The sequence below is a fragment of the Dendropsophus ebraccatus genome, chromosome 2, assembly GCF_027789765.1.
Source record: "Dendropsophus ebraccatus isolate aDenEbr1 chromosome 2, aDenEbr1.pat, whole genome shotgun sequence".
NCBI classification, from domain to species: domain Eukaryota; kingdom Metazoa; phylum Chordata; class Amphibia; order Anura; family Hylidae; genus Dendropsophus; species Dendropsophus ebraccatus.
This window is the reverse complement of record NC_091455.1, coordinates 40,878,105-40,901,145: the sequence shown is the minus strand read 5'-3', so window position 1 is coordinate 40,901,145 and position 23,041 is coordinate 40,878,105. Positions and strand designations below refer to the sequence as shown.

General features: G+C 44.5%; 1 protein-coding gene across 1 annotated transcript in view; it reads left to right on the top strand.

The window, feature by feature from the left end:
• The first annotated feature begins 3,289 nt into the window (after positions 1-3,289).
• Positions 3,290-23,041, top strand: part of E2F5 (E2F transcription factor 5) — a 26,990-nt gene continuing 7,238 nt past the window's right edge. Inside the window, exons 1-8 of the mRNA XM_069957423.1 lie at positions 3,290-3,566; positions 10,319-10,428; positions 12,009-12,172; positions 12,853-12,894; positions 19,129-19,193; positions 20,302-20,545; positions 21,655-21,837; positions 22,032-22,076. Of these exons, the coding sequence (XP_069813524.1) occupies positions 3,453-3,566; positions 10,319-10,428; positions 12,009-12,172; positions 12,853-12,894; positions 19,129-19,193; positions 20,302-20,545; positions 21,655-21,837; positions 22,032-22,076 (967 nt within the window). The 5' untranslated portion in view covers positions 3,290-3,452. The remainder of the gene's footprint in view (positions 3,567-10,318; positions 10,429-12,008; positions 12,173-12,852; positions 12,895-19,128; positions 19,194-20,301; positions 20,546-21,654; positions 21,838-22,031; positions 22,077-23,041) is intronic.

Below are 23,041 nucleotides of genomic sequence, written 5' to 3'. Positions count from 1 at the left end.
TAGAAAATTAATATAAGTAAATTACAAATCTATGTAATGTTCTGACACCTGTTGATTAAAAAGAAAAAAAAAGAAGAATTGCCTGAGTATCCCTTTAAGTAGTGATGAATAAGTCCCTGGGCAGGGCAGTAAGCAGCGGAGCATAGTGTACCAATGCTTACTGTACAAAAGCCCACACTCAGTTCTGTATAGGGTTTCCCACTCAAGAGCAGAAGGCTTCTGCTTTTGAGCAGGCAGTTGTTGTATAGCAGTGGCATACAACAGCAGCCAGGCTCCAGCAGAGCAGGAGGCATACAATGTATGTCATTTGTCATTTAACTTTTCGTGGCAGACACTAGGTAGCAATCCCCACTTAACCACTTGGTAGCTATACAGATCATTGCTTACAGTAAAGGAGCAGAACAACTGTTAGAATAATGTTTTGCTCCTATGTTGGGAACATGGCACTTATCCCTCCCCACTTCTGGCTGTGTCTTCAGCTGTACTGCAGCCTTCAGTAAAGATCACTAGAGGTTGCAGTATAGAGGAAGATGAATACTGACAGGATTATGGAGGATGAGTGTTAGGCTAAGTTCCCACATTGCGTTTATGTTTAAAATGCAAAGTGGTAACTCAGCCTTTTAGCACTTTGTGGATGTCATTCCATGCTGCTCTAGTTGCGGCAGCTAGCGTACACACTAGATAATGAAATTGCAAGGCCGCAGCCGCAAGTGCAGCATGGAAGAGCGCCTTCTATTTACTAACAATTTTTTATTCCGATACTCGAATCCCATGGACTGTTTGGTTTGGTGGAATACATCAATGACCAGTGGATTTTTTTCTTCTTTGATAAATTTGGTCCAGGAGGGGTATGGGGGTGTTTTCATTTCAATAAATAAATAGTAACTGGTGAATTGTGCTTTTTTTTTAATTCGCTTAACAGGCTTAATAGTGGAAGCTGCCTGATAGCTGGCATCCTTTACTAAGCTGGGTCTTAGTGTAAACCCCCACATTATTACCCTAGTACCCGCTTCCACAGGGTTCTTGGGAAGAGTCGGGTACGAGCAATCCCAGAGTATCAAAAATTGACACTCCGGGTCTGGGCAGTAGCAGGTTAGGAGTCCAAATAAACGCTCCTTCTCACCTTATTATTAACCTGCTGCTGATTGGGTTTTTTTTTTGCCTTGGTGATTATGAAATTGAGGGGAGTCCCTACTGAATTAAAATACATAGTTAAATACAAAAAGGTTGGCTAGATGAAATCAAGCACACCCTATCCATCATCTGCCGGTGAGAGTAAGGAGCCCTCCATATACATTGAACGATCTTCAAGTCCAGACAATTTTTGTTTACTAATGATCCATGAGTTCCAGGCATGAGCTCAATTCTAATTAATATGATATAACTATTATGTATAGAATTTGCCAGGCATCATATGGTCAGCAACCCGACCACCTGGACTGAACTGTGGAGGGCATGCGGGGTGGCATCATTGGACTTTATGGGCTGTAAAGATTAGGACAACACCTTATAATTTTGTTTTTTCTTTAGTTATTATCATTCTATTCTAATAGTAAATGTCTAAGCTGTCCATAGGAAAGACAGCAAGTGCATTCAGCAAGTAAGAAGTTTAGATTATCTTTCCTATCCTTTCCTTTATTATCCAACCTTACTGCAAAAAAAATCCTATTAACCGTGAAGCAATGGGCACAGTCACTCCACTTCAATCAAGAGGCAGAGATTGCCGTTATTATTGCCAACCAGATGTATTCTTTATTGTAGTGCTGCACGTTTAAAGGGTTAACCTCCCTCTTCATCAGGCATGCTGGTTAACCCTTGAAACACATAGCACTACAATAAAGAATACATCTGGTTGGCAATAATAACGGCAATCTCTGCCTCTTGATTGTAGTGGAATGACTGTGCCCGAGTTCGGAGGTTTGAGCGCCTAGAAATCCACAATTGTTGCAAGGTTATCTGGATTTTAATCCTGATCCCACAACAGGGGAAATCGGAAAGTGAAAGGCAGCAGCACTCCTTATACACCTACGTTATAGCCCTATTTCACGGAGCGATTATCGTTCATAGACTCGCTCCAACAACCGCTCGTTAACAAGCACTTAACGATTTTTTTAAGCGAACGATAACACATAATACGTGTGGGAACGTGAACAATATCTGTAGTGTAACGATTTTTTTGCGGTCGTTACATCGTCACATGGTCGTTTAAAACGTTCGCCGGGCTGAGCATGTAGGTAGACATTTCAAGAAAGACTAAAAGATTTTTTATTCAACGAAAAGATTAGCGAATTATTGTTGAAAGACCAACAGTTTTTTTCGACATGTTGAAAAAAAATAGTGAACGACAACAACGATTTCGTCGTTGTCGTTCGCTCGTTTACAGCCATTCCACAGAACGAATATCGTTAACGAGCGGTCGTTTGAGCGATTTTATGAATGATAATCGTTCAAAAACGTTCCGTGGAATAGGGCCTTTAGAGTCGTGTCTAATATGTACAACCTAACCAGGTGGGTGTGCATTGGTATAATTTGCACATACACATCTCACAGGGTTAACCCGCCTGCACATGCAGCACCAAAGTGTTTCCTGTGCAAAAAAAAACCTATTCCGCCAGTTTTACTCCATGTATACGCTGCCTTATTTTTCCACCTTAGGGGCCGTATGAGGTTATTTTTTGCGGCTGTTTTCCACAGGGAAGTTGAGGGGAGTCTTTTTATATATTTTGTTGGGTGATTTGGACTTTCTTTGTATTAGGGAATCATTATTTAGTTACACTCCCTAGAGACTCTCCTATGAGACTGCCCCCTTTCCAACCTCATAGTAAAGTCGTCTATGGAGCCTATTCTAAAAGCCCCTGACTGCTCCCCTCAGTATATCCCCAGGACCCCCGGCCGCTCCACATCCCGCACAGCACGTGTTTCTGTGTTGTTCTCTTCTTCATCCAATAGCCGATAGCTTCCCCAATTGCTTCAGGACTCTGATTGGTCCAAGCGTGTGTGACGTCATGACCATAGAGCGCACGCCACAGGGTAGACCAGGTTCCTTATTGGAAATAGGAAACTCTGTACTAACCGGGAGAAAACCCCTTAGTATAAAATTTATTTCTGTATAAATCCCGCGGGCTGTACTGCTGCTGTGATATGGAGAATGTTACACGCGTCCTGTCCGTCGCTCCTCTTGCCCTCATCCAATATGCCGCTCCACTTGCCCTCATCCAATATGGCCGCACGGGCCTCACGTAAGGGGCGGGGCTCCGTAGATATGTCACTGTGTGGTACCATCTTTTCCTGCAAGTTTCTGTCTCCCCGGGCAACGCTGCGGCCACACGTCACTTCCCGTGTAGTCGCGTCTCTCGTGGTGCTCCGCGTGTTGCGTGGAGAGTCCCCCGGTGTTTACCCGGTAGAGGGGGGCGGGCTACAGAGGCCTGCCCCCGGTATCACGGGCAGTGGACATGGCGGAGCCGGCAGGGGTGTCCAGCAGACACGAGAAGAGTCTCGGGCTCCTCACCAGCAAGTTTGTGTCACTGCTGCAGGAAGCGAAGGACGGAGTGCTGGACCTGAAAGTGGTGAGTGACGGGCGCCCCCCTGTGGTCAGGTGTCAGCGCTGCGGCAGGTGCAGGGGGCAGTGGCGGTGTTGTCACCCACCAGGCTGGAGAGGCGTCCTATAGCGCCCCTAGTGTCTGCTGACAGTACTGCTCACTGAGATTCAACTCCTTGACATTTCAATAGTATTGCTTGCTGTCAGTGAGTGGAAACTACAGGATGCGTGTTCTTTATTGCCCCCAGCAACCAATCACAGCTCAGCTTTCAAATATTAATGAGCTATGGTAAAACGAAAGCTGAGCTGTGATTGGTTGCTATGGGCGACAGAATCGAAGGCTAGTGTGAACTGAGTCCTAGGGGCATGGCTACACATACGCTGTAAGCAAATCTGATGATGGTCCATGTATGTCAATGACTCGTGTTGAGCGGATCTGTCAAAATGTTCTGCAGGCGGCAACGTTATCCAGACCCTCAGCGTTGGAGCCCCCACAGCTGTGGAAGTGGGATGCAGCCCTAGGAAGTCCGGCAAAACATGAGAACAGCCATAGGCCTTATTTATGTTTTTCCTGAAATCCAAGATTGAAGTAGATTTAAAGTGTACTATCAGGCCCAGGTTGAAGCACAGGAGGTGGGCCGACCCACCCCCAGTGGGAGGAAACCCCAGCCCCTCTATGAAGCGTCTCCATTAGAACCAATAGACCCGTATCATAGAGGGGCTAGGGTTTCCTCCCACTGGGGGTGGGTCGGCCCGCCTCCAGTGGTTCAGTTCGGGCCTGGTAGTACAGTCACTTTAAAGTGAATGTACCATCAGGCCTAGGCTGAAGCACTGGAGGCGGGCTGACCCACCCCCAGTGGGAGGAACCCCCCACCTCTCTATGACGTGGCTCCATTAGAATCAATGGAACCATATCATAGAGGGGTGGGGGTTTCCTCCCACTGGGGGTGGGTCGGCCCACCTCCTGTGCTTCAGCCTGGGCTTGGTGGTACAGTCACTTTAAAGGGGTATTCCCGCCAAGAGCTAAAAAAAATAAAATGCCCCTAAACCTAGCTGGACTCATCCGGTGAGATGTGGGGGCGGCAGGACACTGTGGGGAAGCACACAGTGGGGTGGGGGGTGGGGGGGAATTGTATTTACACACTGGGGGGGCTGCTTTCAGAGAGGGAGATCAGCAGCTGCAGCCGTCAGCGTCTCACTCTCCTCCCTCACTCCAGTGGACTGAGTTAGAAGCACTAACCCGGCCCATTGAAGAGAAGGAGGACACGTGATGCCGTCTCGGAGGGGGGGGCCAGGAGCAGGGAGCGTGTCGGAGTGGACTGAGATCTGATGATTCTATGCATTCAGTGGCGGTGAATGCATCTAGATAACAGCAAAATTGTGCAGAATCCATAATAACTTTATTTTGGAAAGATGGAAAGCTACGGGTGGGCAATGTATTAAAGATAAAATAATGGGGGGAATACCCCTTTTAAAGGGGAAGTATCAGCATGTTGGATGAATCTAACCTACTGATATGTCACCGAGGAGGAAAGTATGACTCTTCCCTTCATCCTCGGTGCCGTTCTAGTGTAGTTAGTAGTTTGCTTCACGGTCCAATAAGACATTTAGGAGCACTGCCCACCCCCATAGTACCAATCCTCCCCCAGCCAGTTGGCTCAATGGGGTTGGCCGTGCTCCTACCTGTCTTACCAGATTGAGGAGCACACGACTAACGGTGGTGAGGATGAAGAGACATACTTTCCCCCTTGGTGTCTCCTGTTCAATAGGGACATATCAGAAGGTTAGATTTGTCTAACCTGCTGACAGTTCCCCTTTAAAGCCTGATATGTTACTGAAGTCTTATCCAGGTTTGGAAAAATATGGCAACTCTTCCAAAAATGGCTCCTTTCTTCTGTTCGGGTGTGAGCAGAATCTGTATCTGAATGGAGCAGCGGGTCAGCATGTACGCCACCACTGCATTTATGGTCTATGGAGATGCCTAGGACTGCCATGTACAGCTTCCATAAAGCGGCAATGCACACCAACCAGCCGCTCTATTCATATTTTGTACCCATTCTTAAGATCAGAGGGGGCCACTTATCCCCTATCCTGACATGTCAGAAGTTTTGATTTTGGTCGGGGTTTGGATGTTAAGACCCCCACCAATCGTTTGACTTAGCGCTTCTCTCCCCAACTTGATGCAGGAGACTGGCTTCATAGATGTACTAGTAAGCTGAGGAGAGAAGTGCTCAGCTAAGGACTTCTCCTGGCTTATTCTAGTTATCCATGGGGGTCTGGACACCCAGTCCCCAACTGATAAAAACTTTTGTGTCTCTGACATGTGTAAAGTTATGTTACATAACCATAACACTTCATGAGACATATTTGTGGGATCACCATAAGGCTGACAGCTTTTGTGTGTTTATGGCCACCTTAAAGTGACTGTAACTCCAGGCCCAGGCTGAAGCACTGGAGGCGGGCCGACCCACCCTTAGTGGGTCCATTGGGTTCCATTGATTCTAATGGAGTCAATCATAGAGGGGCTGGAGTTTCCTCCCACTAAGGGTGGGTCGGCCCGCCTCCAGTGCTTCAACCTGGGCCTGGTGGTACAGTCACTTTAAGGTGGCCATAAACACACAAAAGCTGTCAGCCTTATGGTGATCCCACAAATATGTCTCATGATTAATGCTGCCCCCCACCTCTCCCATGAATGCTTGTTTGAGTTTCTATGTAGTAGAATTGTGGGATGGGTGATTAAGCCAGAAAGCAATAGGATTGGGCAGTTGAAATACAACATGCCTGATGCTTCTGTCCCCCAACGTCATCTATCTGGAACAGTTGGGAGACGGCGATATGCATTAGCTGGTTAGATTAAGACCATCACCTTCCTCCAACCCCAATGTTCCCTTTTGCAGCCGTCACTTGTAAATGTGCAGGCAAGGCATCAATAGGCCCAGAGGCCCGTCTCCTGCCGCCATCCCCTTTGTCCCCTACCACCAGATGTAGAGCTACACACAGTCTGCCATTATTTCGTTGCCTGCCATCCAGTGCTGTGGAGTTTGAGTCGGAGCTAGTTTTGGCTGGAGTGGGAAAAAAATGTACCGACTCCAGCTTTAAAAAAAAATCTTTAAAAAGTTTTGAATTGAATTTTCATATGAATTTTACAAGTTTTGCTCATGAATATATATTATGAGCAACATTCTAATAGGACACTGGCCCTATTCGATAAGGGTGGTGGGTCACTATTTGGCAGTTTGTTTCTGAGCTGGAAGAGTCCATTGTGTGGGGGGAGATCTGTGCTGTTCTCTTCCTGGATGCTGGATGACTGAATATGAGCAGCAGTGTAATATGAAGATATCCTGTGTAATATAGAGGAGGAGGAGAAGACATAAGTAGTGTAGCAGTAACCTCTGTCCTTGTGTGGTGTTTTCTCTCTGGAAGAATATTGTGTGTTTTTCTTTAGTGTTCAATGGCTGCAGGTGTGTGTGTGTGTGTGTGTGTGTGTGTGCTATGGCTGCAGCAGGCTGTGTGCATGTGTGCTATGGCTGCAGCAAGCTGTGTGTGTGCTATGGCCGCAGCAGTGTGTGTGTGTGTGTGTGTGTGTGTGTGGTGTGCGTGCTATGGCTGCAGCAGGCTGTGTGTGTGTGCTATGGCTACGACAGGCTGTGTGTGTGTGTGTGTATGCTATGCAGGGCTCCAGATGGCGACCAAAATGGTCGCCAATGCGACTGACATTTTGCAAATGGTGCCCAGATTTATTAATCTGGGCGCCATTTGCGACTGGCCCCGGCGGCGGCGCGCTGTCTCTTTAAGTCCGGGCCCCCGGCTGATGCGCGGCTGCCGGGGGTGTCTCGTCCTATCCCCGGCAGCGCGGCGCATCAGTGAACTGCCTGGGACCCTGACTTCCGGCACAGGAAGCGCACGTCAGAGACGCTTCCTGTGTCAGAAGTCACAGCCCCGGCGTACAGGGAGCTCACTGACGCGCCGCGCTGCCGGGGATAGGATGGGACACCCCCGGCAGCCGCGCATCAGCCGGGGACAGTGCCTGAAGAAGAAGAGGATCGCCGGGGGAGCGGGTTGTCAGGTGAGTTTGTGTGTTTGTTTTTTTTAAATACTGCTTACCATAGAGGAAAGGGGGGGGGGGCATCTATAATGGGGAGAAGAGAAGGGGGGTCATCTATTATGGGGGGAAGAGAAGGGGGGGCATCTATAATGGGGGGAGAAGAGGGGCCATCTTCAAGGGGGGGAGAGGGGGCCATCTATAAGGGGAGGGGGTATCTATAAGGGGGGGAGAAGAGGGGGCATCTATAATGGGGGGGGGGGGAGGGGGCATCTATAATGGGGGGGGAGGAGGGGGCATCTATAATGGGGGTAGAGGGGGTCATCTATAAGGGGAGGGGGCCATCTATAAGTGTAGGGCAAACTGGCTGCAGACACTGGGAGATAGATATATGCACAATTATTATTATCAGGGCCCCTCAGGTGTCTGTATTGTAGGGGGTCACTTGCATTAGTCACTAGGTGAGAGATATATCTATTTATATACACATCTTGTGGGGGGTCACTATGGCTGCAGTCATAAGTCTAGCTCAGTATGTATAGACTGTTGCAAGCTTTTAAAGGGAACCTGTCACCCCGGTGACGGGGTGACAGGCTCCCAACCCCCCGTTAGAACCCCCTATACTCACCTCATCGCGCCGGGTCCCACTTCTGAAGATGGTCAGGTCACGGAGATCTCAGCCGCTGCAGCCCGGCGCGCACACTGAGAGATGAGTCCAACGCTCATAGAGAATGACGGAGCGCCGGACTCTCCCGTCATTCTCTATGAGCGTTGGACTCATCTCTCAGCGCTCGCCGGGCTGCAGCGGCTGAGATCTCTGTGACCCGACCATCTTCAGAAGCGCGATGAGGACCCGGCGCGATGAGGTAAGTATAGGGGGTTCTAACGGGAGGTTGGGAGCCTGTCACCCCGGCACGGGGGTCGACAGGTTCCCTTTAAGTTCAAGTTCAGAAGAGTAAGCCTCATTAAAAGGCTAGCCAAGTGAAGTTGAAGTACTGAGTCAGACTGGATATGGTTGTCAAGTTGCAAGTTTCCATGTTGAACGTTTTCAAACTAAGAAAAGAAAGGATCTAAAGGAGGAGGAGGCTGCCGTGGCCTCTGCACACAGTAAGTCCCATGTAACATAACATTAATTTTACATGGTTTAAAATGTTGGCGACCAAATATTCTATTTGGCGCCTACATTTTTCAGGTTAGGAGCCAATGGCTCCCAGGTAAAAATTTTTAGTCTGGAGCCCTGCTATGGCGTGCCCCCACAGTGACCTTCTATATCACTGTGTGACCCCTCTCTATATCACTGTGTGACCCCCTGTATATCACTATGGCTGACCTCTATATCACAGGGATCTGGCATTGTTAGCAGTGTTTCTTTGTGTATGGTGAATAATTAGTCAGAAACATAGAAGATTGTCAGCAGAAAAAGACCACCTGCTCCATCTAGTCTAGTTCTGAGTTGTTCAGGACATGGAGACTGGCTGCATCCACTGCACACAGGAGAATCTGCTTTATGTTTCCTTATTCCCTCAGAAATCATGTAGGACATTAGGGAGAAGCTGCTGAGCCAGTGTGATAAATAACTCCCCTGGTATATGACTGGCCATTTATGAAGGAGTCGGGAGTTGGAGTCGGTCCTGAGAAAATTCAGGAGTCGGAGTTACGGCTTACCGACTCCATATCCCTGCTGCCATCATACTGTACACTGTCTCTGCTGTGCTGTACAAGTGTGCTGTGTTGAGCTCCCCCTGGTGGCTGGAAGCTGCCATACAGTATGCTCTGTGCCTGCTGTGCGTGTGAATTCTTCTTGGAAAAATAAGACAGAGCGCATATTTGGGGAAACACAGTATTAGTGGGAGGACACTCGTATGACAGGAGTGTGAACCTGTGAGCAGGCTGCAAATTGTATATCGGGGAATTTAAACATGAATGGAGATTGCAGACTTTACTATTTGTACATGGATACATTTTCCACATGTCCTAGTTATCTGTAGCCTCTACATGGTGCTCATAGATGACCACGTTTTAGTAGTGAACCCTTACATACATCGGTACCGCCATTATAAGAATTTGCGACTATGCTGTGAAGATGTGGTGCTGTAGGCCGCCTTACATTGTGCATTCTGGTGGTATATATGCACTGCCTGTACTATTGGTAATTTCTGTACCGAGTTGTCCCTGTCATGCTCTACTTGACACAGCTGGCCCATACAGCGGGAGGATACATATTGCCGCCTGTAGAAGTCTCTCCTGCAGAGCTGGATAATTTATTCCCACATCCAGACAGCCATCTCTTTAGTCAAGTCTGTCGCTTGCTTTCCGTGCGTGATTTAGCAAATCACTGATTCGCGACATCAAAAAAACAACGGTAATGGTCATATAAACCGGGTGTCGGATCCGAACATAACAAGGTGCTATTGACTCATCTCATAGAGCTGAAAGAAGAAACTTTCAGAGAATATTTGAATTTCAATTATAAGTCAGATTTTTAGATTTTTTTTTTTTTATGCCGGACGGTCACTAGGAAACTGCATCTACCAACATCCTGATGTCTGGAAATTCCAAGATCTACAGATGTAGCAAACATCACCTTTACTCTGAACTGAGCAGATGCCATTGAAAAGTTTTAAGTTGACTTTTCCTGCATCTGTTGTATCAAAGCGTTTACATGGCAACATTATTTCTATGTGTAAAGGGGGGCAAAAATATTGCTTTCATTGACAATTAATATATTTATTTTTCAGGCAGCTGATACCTTGGCTGTGAGACAGAAGCGCAGAATATATGATATCACTAATGTCTTGGAGGGAATTGGTCTGATAGAGAAGAAGTCAAAGAACAGCATCCAGTGGAAGTAAGAACATCTATTAACAGTTAGTGTACATTCACATCAGACTTCAGTAACACACAGAGTACCATGTACATATTGTATATTATAAAAAATGGGGGAGGTTTATCAAACATGTTGTAAAGTGAAAAAGCCACGCCATTGGGAGCAAGCACCGAGCGGCTAAGGGGGAAAAAAAAACTGTGGTACAGTCTCTTTACAGTGCATCTTTTCAGGATAAGCGGTAATCTGTATGTACACAAGGATTAGGACTATTTTTTCCCTGTATATGGCAGTTTTCCACTCTACGGGTTTAAAGTGAACCTGTCAATCCCAGACGTCATCCTGAACTGGCGACACCTCTGGGTGAATATCTGTTAAATCGTTGAGAGCATACCTTTTGGAGCCTAACTTCTGGTATGTCTTCCTTATCCTGCACACAAACAGAAGGAAACCCTGCTTTTCTTTATAGTTCACCTTGAGAAGCAGCAATGAATGGTCTAAGCTGTGGATGAGATTGAGTAGAGCAGGATAAATCACTGAGATTTATGGAGAGGGCATCCTTTATCTGGAGATTATTGTATAGGCCTTCTACTGCCACCTTACAATAAAACAGGACACAGAATATGGCTGATATCCTGGGGCATATGGAGACTTTTGTTTTTACTTTTTCTCAAATCAGTTCTAAAGATTTGTAAATGACTTCCATTTAAAAATCTCCAGTCTTCAAGTAGCTATCAGCTGCTGTATGTTCTGCAGGAAGTGGTGTATACTTTCCAGTGTGACACAGTGCTCTCTGCTGCCTCCTCTGTCCATGTCAGGAACTGTCTGCAGCAGGAGAGGTTTTCTATGGGGATTTGCTCCTGCTCTGGACAGTTCCTGTCACAGACTGAGGTGGCAGCAGAGAGCACTGTGTCACACTGGAAAGAATACAGCACTCCCTGTGGGACATAAAACAGCTGATAAGTACTGGAAAATTGGAGATTTTTTTTTTTTATAGAAATAAAGTCTGTATAACTTTGTTACTTCAGTTGATTTAAAAACATTTTTTTCTTCGGAGTTCCCCTTTAATTTTAAAATGATCCAGTTATCACAAAACTCGCTATAAAATCTAATAATCATTGCTAATATAGCTCCTAACACAGTGCACAAACAGGTGTCCAGGGACTCTGTAGACACATATGCTTGTGCACGGTGTTAGGAGCTGTATTAGCATGTTTATTAGGTTTATAGAGTTTTGCAATGATTGGTTCTCTTTAAAGGGGTTATCCAGGATTAGAAAAACATAGCTGCTTTCCTCTAAAAACATCAGCACTCCGCTTGTGTGCAATTTTGCAGTTGGAAGTAAATAGAAAATAGTTGCAGCACCACACATTGGAGAGGTGGAGCACTGTTTTAAGACAGAAGCAATGTTTCTGTATTACTAGATAATCCCTTTAATCCCAATATAAAACTATAGGATCAAAAGAAAGGAGATGGAAGAGAAGACTTTCTGCTTGATGTTCCTTTAAAGATTTATAAAGTTACTGCAATGAAGACACTCCATATGTTTGTCACCTCCCCTTTATTATGTGATGTTTTTCTATGTCATTTGCCTCATTTATAAGGGGTGTCGGTGCTGGATGCAACACAAAAGAAATCCAGGATAGATTAAAGAATCTTAAGGCAGAAATTGGAGATCTGGATCTGAAGGAGAAGGAGCTGGACCAGCAGAAAGTGTGGCTGCAGCAGAGTATCAATAATGTTATGGATGACTCTGAAAATCAAATATATCCTTTTCTTAACTGCAGTACAGGCACAGGTGTAGGTGTAAACCTAGTAAATCAATGGCCCAGATTTACTATTGTAGATACACCAAAAAACATGTACATGTAACAGTAGAAGTCAACTTTCTGCTGTGTCCTACAAAAGGGGGTATAGGTTATGATGCACCACCATGTAACAATATTCTGCTAGATTGGTAGAAAAATCCTCCCCCTTTCCCTCTCTGCACATCCCTGGTGTCCTTCCCTGACTGCAATCGCTCCTTTTCCCATGATGCAATTGTCTTAGCAAGGACAGCCTGCTCAGCCCATCATTGACTGAGCTGGGACAGTGCCACGGACTGTGACTGCCTGCGCGAGTTGATCCTCAAAGAGGCAGAGGCTGCAGTCAGTGGAGGGCCCAGGGAATGTGCAGAGAGATAAGGAGAAGATGTTTGTTTGTTTGTTTGTTTGTTTAATTTTCCTATAGGGCAGCAATATATAATATTTTATGTGCCGGATAACACCTTTAAGAATAAGACCGTTATTGTAAATCTGGGTCAATATCCTTTTAGACTCCCTGATGAATAATCTTTAAATGACTCTTTGTGCTTGAGGGCTTGTTAGGATGTCCTAAGGGCCAGGTGACTTTATAAAGAAAAAATATAAGGTTATGTGTATGCTTTTATTCCTTAACACAGTCATACATTTTCTTTTGTGACGCATGATGACCTCTGCAATTGCTTTAATGGTAAGTTTGCATTTGCTAATATTTTCTTTGCACATAATTATGACTGGTTTGACATACGGTAAGAGGTAAATCCTACTGGTCTGTTTACTGGAGCATGCAGTTGCCATGCTGGAAATATTCATTTATTTATTACTTTTCAATTTTTTTAAAATATTTAAAACGTAACTGTCATTTCAGGGTCATTTTTCTGAAAACAATAAATATCTATAGTACAAGCGATTTTATGAAACTCTGCAATAGGTTTTATTTAGCAGAAGAGTTTCCTTCTGTACTCAAAAAGCTGTTTTCCTGGCTCCCCCCTGACTTTAGAAGAAGCAGGATTTCTCTCTCCATTATGCTCTATGGAGAGGGGAGGGGCTGAGAGGAGTGAGTGAGCACGGAGCAGTCCTACACAGCACAACACCCTGCAATCTTCTCTCAGCAAGTTCCTAGATAAGCACTGACCTTTCTGACCTCTGTAGACTATCTGGGCACCTAAACCTCTGGATTCAAACAGCTGACCTTCATGTCACCTCTTCCTGCTCCCTCATCTCCCTCAGCCCCTCCCCCCTTCATAGGCTTACAATGGAGAGAGCAGAACCCGTCTATACTGGCTTCTCTGTAATGAAGACTGCTTTGCCTGATAATGCACAGATAAGAAGTGAGGGGGGGGGAGGCTGGGAAGTTGCTTTTTGAGTACAGAAAGAGGTTTTTTTTGCCTAATAAAACCTATTATAGAGTTTCTTTAAATAGTTTATACTACTGATTTCTGCAAAAAAAAATGACCGTTACACTTAAACATTCTATTAAAAGCTATCCCCACATAATATAACGCTTCTGTGTCTGATCGCACAGTACTAAGGGGGAGTCACTAAGGGGCATTTCATACCCATGAAGACACCATGTTGTAGTGGAATTCGTCAGGAGACAGAAGGGCCTTTAGGCTCTTTATACCAGGATGAGAAACTTGCGGCCCTCGAGCTGTTGCAAAACTAGAATACCCATCGTGCCTGAAAAGCTAAAGCTTTATAGCTCTAATGTTAATGCTAGTTCTTTAGAAACCTCTCCTGCTCAGGACAGTTCCTGTCTCGGCCAGAGATGTCAGCAGAGAGTACTATGTCTGAATGAAAATAAAACATTTCCTACAGGACATACAGCCGCTGATAGGTATGGGAAGACTTGAGATTTTTAAACAGAAGTAAATGACAAATCTATATAACTTTCTGACACCGTTTGATTTGTAAGAAAAAGATTTTCGCTGGACAACCCCTTTAAGGCCTACCTGTAACCATGTGGGCTTTTAAACCTCCCCTTGGAAATGTCCTAGGTGTCAATGAGTTCTATGCATAAATCCTATTTTTCTCTTTGGGACTTGTGCATGGAACTTTCCGACACTTAGGACATTTCCATGGGGAAGTTTAAAAGCCTACACAGTGACTGGTACCCTTTTAAGTCAATAAGTAGAGCTACATGGTAGCCCTAGCTTGACCCATGACATATCTCATACGTCATGGCGCCGTTAGGGGAGTTCAGAGAGGGTCAACGCTGCGACCCCCCCCTCTGAACCGCTGCGATCCCAGCTGCTTTCTGCAGCCCAGGACCGCGGCTATTAGCGGTATTGCCGCGTTCGCTAATAAGGACATTTTAAATGCAGCTCTCAAAACATGACAGCTGCATTTAACCCCTTGCCTCTTCAGCCTGTTTTGGCCTTAATATCCAGGGCCTCTTAATATCCAGGGCCTATTTTTCAAATCTCACCTGTCTCTCTTTATGTAATGATAACTCTGCGATTCTTTTAACTATCACGGTTATTCTGAGAGTTTTTTCGTGACCTATTCCTCTTTGTTTGTGGTATACTTTGGTTGATACGCTCAGTAGTTTTTGTAAAAAAAAACAAAAAACACATATATATTTATATTTCTATATATTCAAAATTCTCTTTTCCTTAGAAAGATAGTCATGCCACATGAACTAATTATTACTGCAACATCTACAACATGTCTGCTTTATGGTGACGTCACTTGGTGAACGTCCTTTTACTTGTTAGGATGTTAGAGGACTTAGAAGTTTTGCAGCGATTTTTCAAATGTTAATGAAAATTTCAGCTCTGATTTTATTAGGGACCAGTTCAGTTCTGAAGTGGATTTGTGGGGCGTGTATGTTACCCCCATAAATCCCTCCACTGTAAAAACTGCAGTAATATTTTAATTTTTCCGCCAATGAAGTTATGTGAGGGCTTTTCTTTTTGCGGCGCTAATCGGGCGGGTTAATTAATGTAACTGGTTAATAGACTGGGTCATTACGGGGTTGGGGAATGTGTGTGTGTGTGTATGTATGTATGTATGTAATATATATATAATATTATATATATATTATTTCGTCAGAAGACCACCACTGGGTCCATCTAGTTTGCCCTTTTTAGTATTTCCTTTCTTATTATCTTAGGATAGATATATGTTTATCCCAGGCAGGTTTAAATTCTGTTATTGTAGATTTACCAACCACATTTATATTTATTTTATGTATGTATGTATTTGTGTATGTGTGTGCTTTAACTTTTGCAGGTCCATCTATAATCCATTACAGCACATGTGTGCTGTAATGTATTCTAGAATGAATGAGCTGTTAGAACCTGACAGCTCATTCATATGACCAGGCCCCTGCCTCAGTGCAGGGGCCTGATCTTCTAATACCATAGCAGCCCAGACGCATTAGGCAGCTCCCCCCAGCTGCCCCATAGACACTGTGGTCGCCTGGACCGCGGTGCCTATGGGGTTAACTGCCCAGGGGGAGCGCAGCTCCCCTCCGGGCAGGGGCAGCAGGGTGTGGCTGTGTGACACAGCCACCTCCCGCTGCCTGATCGTGGTTAGGGACAGCGGGGGGAGGCAGGGACAGCATGTTGCAGGAACTACCTGCTTTACATGATGTTTCAGGAACGTCATTTTGCCACAAGGGGTTAAATGCCCTCCATAGCCTCTCCATGGTGGTCTGTGATCGCGGAGGGGGGATCCCTTCTCCTTACCCGGCTCGGTATTCTGTAGATGTGGTCTGCAGCAGACCAAATTAATAGAGCACCGATCCAATGGATCAGTGCTCTATTATATACACCGCTTTGATCTCAATGGAAGATCAGTGCTGTGTATATAGAAGTCCCCTAGGGGGCTTCTAATTAATGTGAAAGTATTTTTATTAATAAAAAATCCCCTCCAAAGTGCAAAATTGTGCGTTTTTGGTAGCCTCAAATCCAGAAGAATTGTAATAAAAAGTTATCAAAAGGTTGCATGCATATATGCAAACAAGGTACCGATAGAAAGAACAGATCATGGTGCAACAAATGACACCTCACACAGCCCCATAGACCAAAGGATAAAAGCGCTATAAGCCTGGGAATAAAGCAGTTTTAAAGAGAACCAATCATGGACGAAAGTTAAAAAAATTTTTTTCCCTAATTAGATGTAAATCATCATTTTATTAACATTTGTAAATATAATTCATTATTTTTATTGTCACGTTTTTTAATTATTCACTTTTTATTTTCCTGTCTCGAGCCGGCTCTTTTCAAAAGAGCCGGCGCGAGACAGGAAACTCCCGTCATGCAGAGCGGCAGGAAAGGTTCCCATGATCCTTTGCCCGCCGCTCCGTTAATACACAGTGATCTCGCGCTAAACAGCGCAAGATCGCTGTGTATTTTCTAGTCCCTTTCCTCTAATCTATTTATGAAGATACAGACTGCCTCTGCAGTCTGTATCTTTATACTTTACCTATCCTCTTCTTCGGTGCAGCAAGGCCGGCGCCGCCATCTTGATTACGTCACTTGCGTTCCAGCGGTGGAACGCAAGGCCCGTAATCAAGATGGCGGCGCCCGGCCGTGCGGCACTGAAGCAGAGGATAGGTAAAGTATAAAGATACAGAATGCAAATACAGTCTGTATCTTCATGAAGTCTATCTATGAAGATACAGACTGCCTTTGCAGTCTGTATCTTTATACTTTACCCGATTCTCTGTTCCCTGGCTGTTCCGGCGGCGGCGCCATCTTGATGACGTCACGCTGGAACGCACCGCTGGAACGCAAGTGACGTCATCAAGATGGCGGCGCCCACCGGAACAGCCAGGGAACAGAGGATCAGGTAAAGTATAAAGATACAGACTGCAAATGCAGTCTGTATCTTCATGAATAGAGTTAGGGAGAGATGTACTGTCATAATAGGGACAGTTATATTTAGGTGATTGGTCCTCTTTAAGGAACATTTAGGGGGAGATTTATCAAACAAGGTGTAAAGTAGAACTGGCTCAGTTGCCACTAGCAACCAAACAGATTCCACCTTTCATTTTACAAGGATACTGTGAGAATGAAAAGTGGAATCTGGTTGCTAGGGGCAACTGAGCCAGCTGTACTTTACACCAGTCTGATAAATCTCCACCTTAGTTTTTTTAAAAGATTATAATTTTTCAAAAGCCATCAAATAAAATAAGTTATGCAAGTTACATGTTGTCGTAATTGTAACAAACATAGGGCAGATGGCGTAACACACACACACACACACACACACACACACACACACACACACACACACACACACACACACACACACACACACACACACACACACATACACACCAAAATTGCATTTTATTTTAGATTTCACTGCACATATAATTTTTTCCGGTTCCGCAGCTTATTTTTATACAAAAATTAAGTCTCACATTGCAAAGTACAACTAGTGACACAAAAAATAAGGGCCAATGTGGGTCTGTATGTAAAAATACAAGCGCTATGGCCTTTTTAACACAAGGAGGAAAAAAGCGAAAGTGCAAAAAGGAAAATTGGCTCAGACCTTAAGTGGTTAAAAGTGATATAAGCAGCACTTTAAATGCTTTGCATTCATCTAGAACAGAAATATACCAGAGAAAAAAAATACAGGTTTGCCTACTATACATTTCTGGTAAAGTGTTGAATGGATTATTTTGGGCTGGGGGCTTTAAACAGCCGCAGTGCACAGGAAATCAGCCAGCTGGGTCTCCATTACACTAAGTTTTTCATGCAGCTGTATTATACCTGAAAATGTTAAAAGGAAAAGTATAGGGTTAAAAGGAAAAGTATAGGGTTAAAAAAGAAGGTAAAGAAAAAGCTTGATAATTACTTCTGAAGTTGTTGGACAACTACAGTGTGTATGTGCCCCAGCTATAGAGAAACCTGATCTAACAGGATGTTTTGCAGCACGAGTGCACATGCTGGTCTCCTATATAGAACAGCAGTAATCATGGCTTAGCTAAAGGCTTTTGGGACATCTCTTGGATACAGGAGTTCTAGTGATACATATTTCTGCAAAATTCCTTTAAAGGGATACTAGACAAATCTAACCTGCTGATAAACCCCTTATCTAGCACAGGGTGCTGAGGATGAAGGTAAGGGTCCAGAAAGATTGTCAAAGATTTGAAGCCAAAGCCAGGAATAGATTTGAGAAGAGGAGAAATCTCAGGTTTTCCTTTATGACCTGATCTTTGGCAGATAATCTGTCAGATAATCTTTCTGTGTAAATGGACCCTTAGTCTCTTCCCTTCATCCTCTGCACCTATTCCATGCAATTTCTAGTAATCTGTAAGCTAGCGGCCTGTTGCGCTGATATTCATTAGAAGGGGCAGGCCAGCCAATGGCGGATCACTGCACTGAGGTCGGTATACCCTCCTCCAGTGCACCAAACCGCCTTACTAGCCTAGGGATTTAACTACAAACTGCATGGAAACGGCATTATGGGTGAAGGTTAGAAACTAACCTGTGTGTTATAAAGTGACATCAGTAGGTTATATTTGCCTTTAGACTAAATTTAACTTGGTCACCTGTTAAAGGAGACCTGTAACCCCCCGTTACAGCCCCCTATACTCACCTGATCCCTCACGGAGATATGAGAGCCCGAAGCCCGGTGCGCACGCTCACAGGTGAGTCCAACACTCATAGAGAATGAATGGGGAGTCCGATGCTCCGTCATTCTCTATGGGCATCGGACTCTCCTGTGAGCGCACGTACCGGGCTTTGGGCACTCATGTCTCCGTGACCGGATCAGGAAGCGGGATCAGGTGAGTATAGGGGTCTGTAACTAGGGGTCGGGAGCCTGTCACCCTGGCACGGGGGGTGACAGGTACTCTTTAATGGGATAGATAAGTAATGTAAGATGGGATAGAGATAAAGGTGTGTGTTTGTGGGAAAACCCTCTTTATGTAAGGATAATTTGGACATGTGTATGCTTCACTTTACAGGTGACACACTTCTAGCCATTCAGGCTCCTTCTGGAACACAGTTGGAAGTCCCAATTCCAGAGATGGTGAGTGTAGTGCAATGATCACACAATCCAGTAGTTTTCTGGATTTAATATGTTAATGAATGTTGTTTGGTGTTTTAGACCCGATTTTGTTTAATGCAGATACGCAGCAGATTTGATGTAAATAACTGAACACCGCATCAGATCTGCTGTGCATCGGTCGTGTGTGTTAGCACCCTTAAAGCGTACCCGTCACTGTGTAGGCTATTAAACTTCCCCATGTAGACACAGCTGCCAACTGACGTTCATGTTGCTGTAGGAAAGTCCTAAGCGTAGGCGAGTTCTGTACACAAGCCCTGTTCTTTTCAATGGGATACATGCACAGAACTCCTCAACTACAGTAACGCGAACTTCCACAAAATTATCACCAGTTTTTGGGTATTACAGCAATGATGTAGGTGCAAGTAAAGTACCCAACATCTGGTGCCATTCTATATGGTAGTCAAGGGATTGTTTGGTGACATGAAGTTAAACTAGTTATATTAAATTACAGAAGGCAAAGTTTACCCCCGACCAGTTTTAAAGTGTTACTGTCATTTAAATAAACTTGACATGTTGCACAAACAAGTCTAAAGTATTGATTGGTGCTAAGACCCCTTCCAACCGTTACATATAGCCATATGGCCTTTGAATTCAATTGCAGGGGAATGAGGAAGGTTATGGCTTCTCACCTCCATTAGCGCCATTTGTAAAACTCGCCCTATGGATGAAAACATCCTTTAATATTGCTGACAGTATGTTCTATGAGTAAGATGAATTTCTAAGGATGTGTTCACACGTACAGGATCTGCAGCAGATTTGATGGCGCAGATTTGCTTTTAATCTAATCTGGGCCATCAAATATGCTGCGGATCTGCAGCAGATTCAAGTCAGCGCCATCAAATCTGCAGATCCTGTACGTGTAAACGCACCCTTAAGACTTGACTTGTCACAAGGTGGGGGGGGGGGGGGTTGACATGTCACATGGCAGAAGATTGTTGGTTGAGATTCTGGCCAGGTAAAGTTTTGATGTCTCTGCAAATAAAGGTTTATTCCTGGATGAAAATCTAAGGCTGATAGTCTGGGGCCTCCTGGGTTTTTCATATTATTTTTCAAAATCTTCTTTCTTTAGGGTCAAAATGGGCAGAAAAAGTACCAGATTAGTTTAAAGAGCAGTTCTGGTCCCATCAATGTGCTTCTAATCAATAAGGAGTCCAGTGCCTCTAAGCCAGTGGCTTTTCCTGTTCCTCCACCTGATGACATTACACAACCTCAGGTTCAGGCTGAGCCGCCCAGTATGCCGAATCCATCCACACAGACTGACCCCCAACCAACAGAGGAGAAAACAGAGAAACCTTCAGAAAACTGCAACACAGGTGAGTGAGTGTGCGGGGGAAGTTGTCAGCTGCTGTTCCCTTGCAAGGAGATGGCATACATATAGCAAAAATGTGTTTTTGTTTTTTTGTTTTTGTTTTTTAATGTGTGGTATATTTGCATATATGCTGGCTTGATGGATTCCAAAAGTATCCCTCTAATCTCCATCAGGTGAATGTAACCTAATAGGCTTTCCTAGGCGTAAATGCTGAACATAGATGAAAATACAAACTAGATCTAAGCCCCTCCAGCCTGGATAATGAAAGGGGGAATCCAATGTGGAGGCTTATTGGCTGTTGCCTAGATGTATCCTGGTTCTTTTTTATATTTATATTAACTCTACTACAAAAAAGCCATAGGTGTGGTGCTCATTTGTGCTGCCTGGCTTCTGATCTGTGATTCTGGTCTAGGGGGCAATGATGCTCACCAGTACACTATAGGCAAGCAGATGGGTCAGAAGCATGAACATACGTTGTCCGATACTCTGCTGCTTAATTTTCAAGTTCCTCCTCTCTGTTATGCCTGTACTTGCAGCATATGGAGTAGAGATGCAGTAACATATAATAACACATGTGCGCCCTGCTCTCTCTGATATTGCAGAGAGAGCAGGGGCGGCAACTGTGGAATGGATGTCCTGCCATCATTTCCCGTATTGTGGCCTCTCTAGCTGCTGCAGACAGAATTATCCTTGACAAAGTAGGACACTAGAAGGGAGACTCCTGGTGGTCAAGGGTTGACTTTTAGGATATTTCCCCCCCCCCCTTTATAAATAGTATTACTATCAGCTTGTACTATTGGAATTATCACATTAGTTTCAAATAAGTGACCTTTGTCAAATGGCCATCGGATATACATTATAGGCTTGAGATTGCCATGGAACTTGTTATAATATACATTCGTAGATTATAAGGCATTCAGAAAGTCTTAAGACCCTCTTACTTTTTCCTTGTTTTGTTGCAAACTTGTGCTGCTTTATGGCAGTGTGACTGAAAATGGCCGTCCATCGACTGCCATAAGAACGTAAGAATCTGTGAAGAAGAATGGCAGAAAATGCCCAGGTAGGGGTGGGAGGTTGTAATCATTTGGTTCATTTTCCTGCTTGTCTTTCTAGATAATGTTCAGCAGAGCACAGGGGATAACAGCTTCTGTGGACTTCCGGATTCTCTCCTCTGTCCCTCTCTGACAACAGATTTGCCACCACCCACTGCCGGCTCCAGTGACTACCTTACAATGGATGTTAATAATCTCCTTAAACCCAATACATTCGACATTGCAAAACTGGATGATACGGAAGGTAAGTGGTTACTGGTTCATTAATAGAGTAAGACACACTGAAGAACTGTGTATTACGTCAGTTCAGATACAGGCTCTGTAATCCCAGTTTTAAATATATATCTCGCCTGATGGCTACCAACAAATGCTTAATCTTTATTCTGAATTTTTTTTTTCTCTCAACCCCCCCCCCCCCCCCACACACACTCCCTTTAGGTCAGATAACTGGAGACCTAATTGATGAGCTAATGTCTTCTGATGGTACGTATGATCTTTGTGCATTGTCACCTAAGCAGAATAGTTTTATTACGATGCATCAGTATTCAATATTGTAACTATTTGACGTGTTTAAGTCTGACACAGTGGAGGGGAGCCTATTGCTCTCAAGCCTGTAGCAGCTGTAGGGCTGCAGGTTCCCCACCACTGATCTAGCCTCACTGATCTCTCATCTACTGTCAATGGCCATGATTAGTGCTGAGCAAACGCTTGGGTTCGGATGAATGCTCAGCATTTGCCTGGAGAATTTCGATGCAGCCTTAGGGCCCTATTACACGGGACGATTATCGGGCAAAAACTCGTTATATCGTTCCAATTTAAACTATAATAATGCTGTGTAATTGCAGGCAACAATCGAAAAATCGCTTGCATGTCGTTGATTTATATCTGATCCTAAAATTATCGTTAATCGTTCGCTGTAGTTCCGCATTTGTTCACTAGTAATTGCACATTGTCCATTGATTTGCTGGGATCAGAAGGAATAAACGATCATAGCAATAATATGGTGAACGATTTCAGGTTAACGATAAACAATAGGACCCTTAGGGAGTCCTGGAGAGCATGCATATACAGCCATAGCCGTAACAGGACACATGTCATGGAATCTTACTGAGAAGCATAGCTACCCAAATACAGCACCTGATGTGGCGTCAATGTAGCTGATCAGTGAAGCATATTGCATGGATTCCTGTTCTCTATATCATACCTCTTTTGGCCATTGAAATTACTTGTAAAGAGCACAAAAGTTCTTTAAATTCATGTGTGTAACTAAATTTTTCACTTAATGCATCACAAAAATAAAGGGGTATTCCTGTATAAACCCCTTAAGGACACATGTCTTACCAGTAGGCAAGTGTCCGCTAGAGGGAATTCAGAGAGGGGTCACACCATGACCCTGCTTCTGTATCCCACCGCCTAATTAGGCTCTTAAATGCAGCTGTCAAAAATGA